The sequence below is a fragment of the Bos taurus genome, chromosome 2 (genome assembly GCF_002263795.3).
Source record: "Bos taurus isolate L1 Dominette 01449 registration number 42190680 breed Hereford chromosome 2, ARS-UCD2.0, whole genome shotgun sequence".
Taxonomy (NCBI): domain Eukaryota; kingdom Metazoa; phylum Chordata; class Mammalia; order Artiodactyla; family Bovidae; genus Bos; species Bos taurus.
Window position 1 is genome coordinate 107,501,208 of NC_037329.1, and position 11,947 is coordinate 107,513,154.

Here is an 11,947-nt window from a genome sequence, read left to right on the forward strand (position 1 = left end):
CAATCCCAAAAATATTCTCTGATGACACAGCTGGAGAACAAGAGCCCAGACCAGCTCCTCCAGGCTAAGTTTAGAGCAGGCGGGACCCCTGCCCCCCGCCCTAACCCCAGTTCTAGCCCCCGCCCCGGCCCTTCCCCCTAGGACTGGCCCAGCAGCTGCTGGGTTGAAAAGGGCCCCAGGAGGTTCGAGGGGCTGGCTTGCTCTGTCTCCCTGACAAATAACGCTTTTTAGACCTGGCAGACCCCCAGTTAACAGGCTCCTGTCCCATCTGGTGTCACCTCTGTGCTGGGTTGTGACACTGTGTGACTCTGTGTGTGTGGAGAGCGAGGGTTTGTATGTGTGGTTTAGGTCACTTGGGGTGAAAGCCCTCTCCAGCCCCTCCCCCACATTCCTGGCGGGAGTGGGAGATAAGGCTCAGGGCCACAGACATCTGCGTCAGAGATAGGAGGTCTCAATGCCATGGGCAGGGGCAACTCGACTGCGGGGCGTGGGAAGGGCTGGGGAAGACTGGGGTGAGAAGGGTAGAAGAGGGCGGTGGTGGGATGGGGAGGGTGGAGTGGGGAGGCCCTGGGCAGACCCTGGCAGAAGGGGCACAGGGCAGGGTGTGGGTTCCCAGTGGGCAGGGCCAGGGGAGCTATGTGGCTTCAGCTGCTCCTCTTGCTGCTGGCCCCTCAGGGCGGGCATGGCTGTCATGGGCTGGAGCTGGACCGGGAACTTGTCCTGGCCAAGGTGAGGGCCCTGTTTCTGGATGCCTTGGGGCCCCCACCGGTGACTGGGGAAGGTGGAGATCCTGGAGTCAGGCGTCTGCACCGGAGGCATGCCGTGGGGGGCTTCATGCGCAGGGGCTCTGAGCCCGAGGACCAAGATGTCTCCCAGGCCATCCTTTTTCCGGCTGCAGGTAATGAGGGTGGGGTACTGGCACCTTGACTCTGACAAAGAGTGTGGTGTAGCCTGGGTTCGGGAGCTAGGCAGGTTGGGTTGAATCCCAGACCTGACACTCAGCTGACTTTGCAATAATGGACCAGTTACTAAACCTTCCTGAGCCTCTTGTCTCCTCATCTGTGAAAAGTGCCATAACGCCTACATTTCAGGATCGAGTGAGATGGTATATCCAGAGTGCCCGGTTCATAGGAGCCATTTGCGAGATAGTCGTCTGGGAGGCCGAGGGTGTCTAGGGACAGAGAGATCCGGGCGTGTGCCCCTTCCTGCCATCTTTCCTCCTACCTTTGCTTTTGCACCCTGCTCCAAACATTGTTTCTTTAGCCTCAGACAGCTGAGACTTGAGAAGATATCAGGGATGCGGGAGAACAGTTAGTTGGGAAATTAACCTACCTTCCCTTGAATTCTCTTCTCATCTCCCCAGTCAGTTGCACTGACTCAGTGAGTAAAGCCCTCCACTGGCTGGACCTTTTTGTAACCTGGCTCACTTTTCTCTCAGAGAGGATGCTCTGCCTCCCTGTGCTTCGGGCCCCAGGCAGCACAGTGAATGTGGCTTTAGGATCAGGCAGAATCCCAGCCTGGGCACTTAGTTTAAGGGCTTTTCATCTGGCTCAGATGGTTAAACATTTGTCTGCAATGTGGGAGACCCAGGTTCAATCCCTGGGTTGGGAAGGTCCCCTGCAGAAGGGAATGGCAACCCACTCCAGTATTCTTGCCTGGAGAATCCCATGGACAGAAGAGGCTGGTAGATGGGGTCACAAAGAGTCAGACATGACTGAGCGACTAACACTTCTCATCTGCAAAATGGGTCAGTTGTTGTGAGGTTTATAGTGAGATGTTCCACATAACAGTACAGCCCCAATTGCTAGTTCTTTAACTCCTGCTGGTTCGTGACTGTTTGATGCAGTCTATATACTTGTCAGGGTAAGTATGCCAACTGCATTTTCTTAGAAAGCACTGTCCTTGATTCTGAGCTGAATCCTTTCTCCTCTGCCCCATCCCCTTCCTCCTCCTTCTTGGTGTTAACCTTTATAGAGTGGAATTATTTTAAAGGGTTTCTCATGCAGTATTTCTGACATGAGTAATATAACAAATGCCTGTGTACATAGCATTCAAGGTACCATTTCATAGTATCAGGTAAAAATTTAAATAGAAACTAACAAGTCTAAGCAATGGTGAAGGGAGAGAGTGCAGGGCATCTTACACATCACTGATGGGAATATTAATTGGTAAAACCACTTCAGAGAGAAGTTGGCAGTGGCTGGCATTTTTGAAGTCTTTTAATGCTGAAGTAACACATGGGGATTTTCCTAAAGGAAATCAGTCCTGAATATTCATTGGAAGGACTGATGCTGAAGCTGAAATTCCAATACTTTGGCTACCTGATGCGAAGAACTGATTCATTTGAAAAGACCCTGATGCTGGGAAAGATTGAAGGCGGGAGGAGAAGGGGACGACAGAGGATGAGATGGTTGGATGGTATCACCGATCCAATGGACATGAATTTGAGTAAACTCCAGAAATTGGTGATGGACAGGGAGGCCTAGTGTGCTGCAGTCCACGGGGCCGCAGAGTCGGACACGACTGAGCGACTGAACTGAAGGGAACTGAACACGTGGGGGGGGGGGCCTCTGTTAGTTCCCTGAAGATTGGGGAGGGTCCTGGCCTCTGGCAGAGTACTTCACGTGGCGCCTGGCAGGCTTGTGAGTGGCAGCCAGATCCCTCCTGCTGAGGGGGAGGGGTCCCAGGTTTTGCCGATGGGGGCTGCCCTTTCCCTTCCCTCTGCCCCCTGCAGGTGCCAGCTGCGGGGATGAGCCAGATGCTGGAGAGGCTGAGGAGGGCCTCTTCACGTATGTGTTCCAGCCATCCCAGCACACACGCAGCCGCCAGGTGACTTCGGCCCAGCTGTGGTTCCACACAGGACTGGACAGACAGGAGACCGCTGCCGCCAACAGCTCTGAGCCCCTGCTTGGCCTGCTGGTACTGACATCCGGGGGTCCCATGCCTGTGCCCATGTCGCTGGGCCAGGCCCCCCCTCGCTGGGCTGTCCTGCACCTGGCCACCTCCGCCTTCCCTCTGCTGACCCATCCTGTCCTGGCGCTCCTGCTGCGTTGTCCTCTCTGTTCCTGCTCCACTCGGCCCGAAGCCACCCCCTTCCTGGTGGCCCACACACGGGCCAAGCCGCCCAGTGGAGGGGAGAGGGCCCGGCGCTCCACGCCCCCACTGCCCTGGCCTTGGTCTCCCGCTGCGCTGCGCCTGCTGCAGAGGCCTCCAGAGGAGCCCGCCGCCCATGCCGACTGCCACAGAGCCGCCCTCAATATCTCCTTCCAGGAGCTGGGCTGGGACCGGTGGATAGTGCACCCTCCCAGTTTCATCTTCTACTACTGTCATGGGGGGTGTGGGCTGTCCCCCCCACAGGACCTGCCCCTGCCGGTCCCCGGGGTGCCTCCTACCCCTGTCCAGCCCCTCTCTCTGGTCCCAGGGGCCCAGCCCTGTTGCGCTGCCCTCCCGGGAACCATGAGGCCCCTACACGTCCGCACCACCTCGGATGGAGGTTACTCTTTTAAGTATGAGATGGTGCCCAACCTTCTCACCCAGCACTGTGCTTGCATCTAAGGGAATCCCGCTGTGACAATAAATGACATAGTGCATATGACTTGGTGTGTCTTCTCAGGCTTCTCTGATAAGTGTTTTTGTCGGGGTGAAGTGTAGGCCCTGGGAGCATGGGATTGTGGGGTCTCAGGTCACTCAGCCTCACTTGATCCAGGAGATGGGGGTTTGCCAGCAGTAATTGGATGTGTATCTGGTGGGAAGATACCATGCTTGGGGAGGACAAATAGGTGCTGTCAGCTCAGGAAAGCGACTCTGGAGCCAGAACTGGCCCTCGTACAAGTTGGCGCTGATGTGTCAACTGGGTGGTCTGCCATGCACACCTCATAGTGCCTATGCCCAAGTGTCATAACCACCGCCACTCTGCCCTAGCTGATGGACACCTAGCTCAAGGTCAGGTGATTTATAGAATGGCCAGAGATTATGGCTTTGGGGGCCCCACTGAGACAGATGTTCAGAGCTGTCCAGGCGTTTCCTGTGCCTGGGATGTGGGTGACATTTGAGGGCTGGGGACACTTTACTGAGGGGTACAGGGTTCTCTACTAGGCCAGTTAGCAGTGTTGCTAGGGAAGTATCACATATCTGAGACAGAGAGAAGTGAGTGCCACAGAGTAACTTTCACAAAGCTAAGGGTATTCTTTTTAAATGACTGCCCTGTATTCTAAAGTTATCCTTCATGTGTGTGTGTCAAAGTGTCATTTCTTTTATGATATTATGGTGACGGTAGATAGCAGTGTTTTTTTTTTTTTTAATGTGTTTGTTTTCAGATTTTTACTTAACAAAATTAAAACTTGGCAATTCGAATTTGGATCCTAAGATTTTTCTTTGTAATTTTGCTGCTGAAATCTGTGAAATCTCAAAATCTGAAATCCTAAAGTCTGGGAGTCACTGGTCTGGGCCTCCTCTTCCAGAGTCTCCAAGGCCTTTGATTCCACTAGCTTAGCAAGTGAGGAAGAAATGTCCACCCCTACCTAAGAGGGGCCAACAGTGACTAAGAAAATCTGTGTCCACTCCTGGCCATGAGACCAAGAGCAGGAGACTTCGGAGATTTTCCCTGTTCCCAGTGGTAATCATTAGAGACACTGAATAATCTTCATTCAGAGTCCATTTGAACAGAAAATTCAACTCAAACTGGCTTAAACCAAAGAAATAAAATTAAAAAACCCCAGTAGCCTATGACAAGTCCACAAGCACAGCTGACTAAATTACAGCTCGATTCGGGGCTCAAAGATGCTCCCAGGATTCAGCTATAGGCTCCAAATCCCCTGGGTGGGCTCCATCTCGTCTACGGCAGTCTGGGGCAGACCCAGATGCCCAAGTGACACCACTTGGTCTCGTGGGAGGGAGTCTGCTTACAGAAGTCGCAGGTTGGGTCTTGGTGGCCTGACTGTCTTGATTAGGGTCATGTGCTCCTCCAGGAAAAGCGGGAACAGAACAAGTTAATGATTCAGAGCATGAGGCCCACCCCTGGAGTCCAGAGCCTGAAGCATGAGGTGAAGTTATTCTCTGCTTCCCCTCAGCAGAGTGCAGTTACCACACAAGGGGTGGGGGGTAGATGCTGAGAGAAAGCACTGTTGGTTTTCTTTGCCATTCTCAAATCTAGCCCTTTCCCTCTCTCTACATGAACACCATTTTGCCATTTAAGCGGCAGTTCTTTTTCTTTTAATTGAAGTATAAGTGATATACAGTATTGAGTTAGTTTCAGGTATACAGCAAAGTGATTCAGTTATATACGTATTATACTTTTTTCAGATAATTTTTCATTATAGGTTATTTCACGGTATTGAATATAGCTCCCTGTGTTATGCAGTAAATCCTTATTGCTTATCTAATTTACGTATATAGTAGTTTATATCTGTTAATCCCATACTCCTATTTTATTTCCTGCTTTCCCTTCTGGTAACCATAAGTTTGTTTTCTATGTCTATGAGTCTGTGTCTGCTTTGTATGTAGATTAATTTGCACTATTTTTTTTAGATTTCACATATATGTGATATAATATTCATTTTTCTCTTACTTCATTTAGTATGATATTCTCTAAGTCCAACCATGTTGCAGCAAATGACATATTTCATTCTTCTTTATCACTAATATTCCATTTTATATATTTATATATACACACTACATCTTAAGGGCTTCCCAGGTGGTTCAGTGGTAGAAGAACCTGCCAGCCAACGCAGGAGATGAAAGAGACTCGGGTTCAATCCTTGGGTCAGGAAGATTCCCTGGAAGAGGGCATGGCAACCTGCTCCAGTATTCTTGCTGGAGAATCCCATGGACAGAGGAGCCTGGCAGGCTACAGTCCATGGATCACAAAGAGTCAGACGTGAATGAAGCAACTTAGCACACAATACATCTTAAACCAATCACCTGTTGATGGGCACTTGGGTTGTTTCCATGTCTTGGCTATTGTAAATAGTGCTGCTATGAACATTGGGTAGATGTATCTTTTAGAATTAGAGTTTTTGTCTTTTTCTGTACATAGGCACAGGAGTGCGACAGCTGGACCATATGATAACTCTATTTTTAGTTTTAAAAGGACCGCCCATAGCGTTTTCCACAGTGGCTGCACCAGTTTACATTCTAAAGGGCCATTCTTGATTGGGCAGCTCAGCAGCCTCCTTACTCTAAGCAGTCACTTTCTACCTCTCCAGTCCATGTCCCACCTGGTGCCCAGGGGTAACTTCTTTGATGATTTTATCCCTTAGGTGACTTAAAAACTTGTCTATACAAAGTTAAACCTGCTTTGTGTGGTGTAACAGCCCTTTCCAATAGATCTTATACCTGTCACTGCAGCCTTGGAGTGATACAGCCATGAGCTAAGGGATGCCAGCAGGTGCCACAGGTTAGGAGAAGCTGAGAATAGATTCTCTCCCGAAGCCTCCGACAGAGCCTGTGATGTGTTACTTTACCTGGCAAAGTGGCCTTTGCAGATGTGATTAAGGCTACTACAGACCCTAAGATAGGGGAGATAACTGTGGATTATCCTGTGAGCCCAATATAATCACAGGAGTCCTTAAAAACAGAGACTCTTTTATGGCTGTTGTCAGAGAGATGTGATGACAGGATAGAGTCAGAGAGATTCAACGTTGCTAGCTTTTAAGGCAGAAGAAGGGGGCCAAACATCAAGGAGCAGAGACAGCTTCTAAGAAGCTGGAAAGGCCAGGAACTGATTTTTTCCTTCAAGTCTCCTGAAAGGAAAGCAGCCCTGCTGTCACCTTGATTTTAGCTCAGGGAGACCCAAATCAGGCTTCTAACCTAAAGAACTGTAGGATGATTAATCTGTGTTCTTTTAAGCCACCAAACTTGTGATGCTCTGTTATGGCAGTTAACAGAAGACTAACCAGAAATAGTGACCAAAGATGAAGTGGCATCTGGGAAGAAGAAAAAGCTTTTCTCTGCTTCCTGATGTAGTCTGTCTCATCCAGGAAATACTTGGCTCCAGCAGAATTTCGAATATTTATGTGGATCATTCTTTAGATTCAATATGTTTGATTAATAATACATTCCTGAATTTCTACACTAGTTTTGTCTTGGAGTAGAATATATTCTGGGTTGAACAGTTAGAATGAAAGTGAGGAAGTGAAAGTTTCTCAGTCATGTCCTACTCTTTGCGACCCCATGGACTATACAGTCCATGGAGTTCTCCAGGTCAGAATACTGGAGTGGGTAGCCTTTCCCTTCTCCAGGGGATCTTCCCAACCCAGGGATGGAACCCAGGTCTCTCACACTGCAGGTGGATTCTTTACCTGCTAAGCCACCAGGGAAGCCCAATATATATGTGTGTTCCCTAGAAAAATGTGTTCAGTGAATAAATGAGTGTGATCAAGACAGGCTCTGAAAGGGACTGTAATTACTCTATTTTCAATTGCTGTTTAGGGACTTTCTTGGTGGTCCAGTGGTAAAGAATTGCCTTCTAATGCACGGGATGTGGGTTCAATCCTTAGTTGGGGAGCTAAAATCCCATATTGTGTGGGGCAACAAAGCCTGTGTGCTGTAACTAGAGAGCCTGCACACCAGGAAGAGCCCATGAGCCACAACAAAACCTTGCACAGCCATAAATAAATAAATAGAATGTTGTTTAACACGTCTTTCCAAGGATTACTGACCTTAATGTCTTTGTGTTTCTAGTTTATGATGGTAGTAGCTTTACATGTAACAATGCCAAGCTGTATTTTTTGATCTGGGTAATATATATTGAAAGAGGAGAGTGAAAAAGTTGGCTTAAAGCTCAACATTCAGAAAACGAAGATCATGGCATCTGGTCCCATCACTTCATGGAAATAGATGGGGAAACAGTGGAAACAGTGGAAACAGTGTCAGACTTTATTTTCTTGGGCTCCAAAATCACTGCAGATGGTGATTGCAGCCATGAAATGAAAAGACGCTTACTCCTTGGAAGAAAAGTTATGACCAACCCAGATAGCATATTGAAAAGCAGAGATATTATTTTGCCAACAAAGGTCCATCTAGTCAAGGCTATGGTTTTTCCAGTGGTCATGTATGGATGTGAGAATTGGACTGTGAAGAACGCTGAGCGCCAAAGAACTGATGGTTTTGAACTGTGGTGTTGGAGAAGACTCTTGAGAGTCCCTTGGACTGCAAGGAGATCCAACCAATCCATTCTAAAGGAGATCAGTCCTGGGAGTTCTTTGGAAGGAATGATGCTAAAGCTGAAACTCCAGTACTTTGGCCACCTCATGTGAAGAGTTGACTCATTGGAAAAGACTCTGATGCTGGGAGGTATTGGGGACAAGAGGAGAAGGGGACGACAGAGGATGAGATGGCTGGATGGCATCACCGACTCGATGAACTTGAGTTTGAGTGAACTCCGGGAGTTGGTGATGGACAGGGAGGCCTGGCATGCTGCAATTCAGTTGGACACGACTGAGCGACTGAACTGAACTGAACTATAGTGGAGGTAATGAAGATAATGGTGAACTCCCAAAAAAGATCCCTGCATCTACTGCTACAGTCCTTGCAGCAGGCCACCACCAAACCACACCTTCGCCAGACTCACAGACATGCACAGGCAAGACTCCTGTGGGGTCACTGTTCCTTTCTCCTGGGTCTCGGTGCACAAGGCTCTGTTTGTGCCCCCCAAGAGTCTTTTCCCCAGTCCTATGTAAGTTCTGGCAGCTCTATGGTGGGGTTAAAGGTGACCTCCTCCAAGAGGACTTATGCCATACCCACACCCAGAGCCCCTGTCCCTGCAGCAGAACATTGCCAACCCGTACGTCCACAGGAGATGGTCAAACACAGTTCTGTCTCAGTCTCTGAGCGACTGAACTGAACTGAATATATAGCTAAATCAATAAGTTAAAAGATGCATAATTTCTTAATAAGAGAAATAATTATTGAATGATCAAACTAGTTCAAAATCAGAATACAAATACTTTTCAGTATATATCACAAAAAATTTATTTTGACTAAAAGATTTCTTAATGGCTGTTGGTCAAAACATTATAGAGAAACTTCAATGTAAATTCTACCAAATGATTTATCAAAAGGGGTTTTGTTCATTTTTTGCCCCTGCAAACAAATATTGTTACATTAACACTGAGCTTGTAACAAACTGGTTTGCCTGGATGTTTAAAAGTTTCAACATAAACCAGCCCTGCAAAATGGAACATATTTATCTCAAGACCTCCTCCTGGTCCAAATGTATCTATACTAAGGCTGGAAGATAGAATAACAATAAAACCAAAATGCGTCTGGAAAGTAATAAAAATAATTTGATTGCTTTTATGCTGGAAGTACTTTTCTTATTAATACAGCACACCATCTTTCTGATCTGCTACTGCTTGGATAGCAATAATATTATTTTAGTTGCTGGAGTACCAAGGCATGAAGAATTACCTGTTTCTTGTTGACTCTCTGGAAATGAAGGCCAAGAATAAGTAAAAAGTTGCAAATTCAGGACAGAGTGTACAATAAAGTCTGGAACATCCAGGATCCTGGGTGTAATGTTGAATCTTTGTATCAAATGACTCTCATTGGCTAACTTGATTGGAATTTTTGTCATTGGCACTGAATTGTTAACAGGAACAACTGCATTAAGTACTGACTTCTTTTCTGGGGGGAAGGTGTATTAATGATTTCAGGTGTAAGGCTTCCAAGTTTTTGCTTTATCTCCTAAAAGCCTCGAATCTTATTCTAGGTTATATGTATTACTGATCGTGATACTCCTCTGTACCCAAGTTCATGTGGCCACTCTGAACCAGTTGCAGAAGCTCCAGAGGAATTTCTTTTGAAATCTTCTGCCAGCAATGCCAGTTTATACAGATGGCTAATGAACACACAAAAAGATGCTAAACATCACTCATTATTCAGTTCAGTCAGTTCAGTTCAGTCGCAGAGAAAGTGCAAATCAAAACCACAATGAGGTATCACCCTCCCTTACATGGGTCAGAATGCCATCATCAAAAAATCTACAAACAATAAATGCTGGAGAGGGTATGGAGAAAAGGGAATCCTCCTGTACTGTTGGTGGGAATGTAAATTGATACAGCCCTATAGAGAATAATATGGAGATTTCTAAAAAAACTAGGAATAAAACTACCAGATGACCCTGCAATCCCATTATTTGGCATATACCCTGAGAAAACCATAACCGAAAGACATAGGTATCCCAATGTTCATTGCAGCACTATTTACAACATCTAGGACAGGTACCGCACAGTTGCACTCATCTCACACGCTAGTAAAGTAATGCTCAAAATTCTCCAAGCCAGGCTTCAGCAATGTGTGAACCGTGAACTTCCAGATGTTCAAGCTGGTTTCAGAAAAAGCAGAGGAACCAGAGATCAAATTGCCAACATCCGCTGGATCATCGAAAAAGCAAGAGAGTTCCAGAGAAACGTCTATTTCTGCTTTATTGACTATGCCAAAGCCTTTGACTGTGTGGATCACAAGAAACTGTGGAAAATTCTTCAAGAGATGGGAATACCAGAGCACCTGACCTGCCTCTTGAGAAACCTATAGGCAGGTCAGGAAGCAACAGTTAGAACTGGACATGGAACAACAGACTGGTTCCAAATAGGAAAAGGAGTATGTCAAGGCTGTATATTGTCACCCTGCTTATAACGTATATGCAGAGTACATCATGAGAAACACTGGGCTGGAAGAAGCACAAGCTGGAATCAAGATGTCTGGAGAAATATCAATAACCTCAGATATGCAGATGACACCACCCTTATGGCAGAAAGTGAAGAGGAACTACAAAGCCTCTTGATGAAAGTGAAAGAGGAGAGTGAAAAAGTTGGCTTAAAGCTCAACATTCAGAAAACTAAGATCATGGCATCTGGTCCTATCACTTCATGGGAAATAGATGGAGAAACAGTGGAAACAGTGTCAGACTTTATTTTTTGGGACTCCAAAATCACTACAGATGGTGAGTGCAGCCATGAAATTAAAAGACGCTTACTCCTTGGAAGGAAAGTTGTGACCAACCTAGATAGCATATTGAAAAGCAGAGACATTACTTTGCCAACAAAGGTCTGTCTAGTCAAGGCTATGGTTTTTCTAATGGTCACATATGGATGCGAGAGTTGGACTGTGAAGAAGGCTTAGCGCCGAAGAACTGATGATTTTGAACTGTGGTGTTGGAGAAGACTCTTGAGAGTCCCTTGGACTGCAAGGAGATCCAACCAGTCCATTCTAAAGGAGATCAGTCCTGGGTGTTCTTTGGAAGGAATGATGCTAAAGCTGAAACTCCAGTAATTTGGCCACCTCATGTGAAGAGTTGACTCATTGGAAAAGACTCTGATGCTGGGAGGGATTGGGGGCAGGAGGAGAAGGGGACGACAGAGGATGAGATGGCTGGATGGCATCACTGACTCAATGGATGTGAGTTTGAGTGAACTCCAGGAGTTGGCGATGGACCAGGAGGCCTGGCGTGCTGCAATTCATGGGGTCACAAAGAGTTGGACATGACTGAGAGACTTAACTGAGGACAGGTAAGCTGCCTAGATGCCCATCGACAGATGAATGGATAAGAAGTTGTGGTACATATATACAATGGAATATTACTCAGTCATAAAAAGGAACACAGTTGAGTCAGTTCTAATGAGGTGATGAACCTAGAGCCTGTTATACAGAGTGAAGCAAGTCAGAAAGAAAAATGCAAATATCATATATTAAAGCATATACATGGAATCTAGAAAGATGGTACTGATGAACCTATTTGCAGGGCAGCAATGGAGATGCAGACGTAGAGAACAGGCTTGAGGGGACACTGGGGGAAGGAGAGGGTGGGACGAATTGAGAGAGTAGCATCGAAACATGTACATTACCATATGAAAAATTATATACCCAGTGGAAATTTGCTGTATGACACAAGGAGCTCAAATCTGGTGCTCTGAGACAATCTAGAGGGGTGGGATGGGGTTGGAGGTGG

The 11,947-nt window shown here is 46.8% G+C and overlaps 1 protein-coding gene across 1 annotated transcript; it reads left to right on the forward strand.

Annotated features, from left to right (window-relative positions):
- Positions 1-621: 621 nt before the first annotated feature.
- Positions 622-3,595, forward strand: INHA (inhibin subunit alpha). The gene is given in 2 exon segments (NM_174094.4): positions 622-898; positions 2,735-3,595. Coding segments are annotated over 2 exon segments (1,083 nt in total). The 5' UTR covers positions 622-636; the 3' UTR covers positions 3,556-3,595.
- The last annotated feature ends 8,352 nt before the right edge of the window (positions 3,596-11,947 follow it).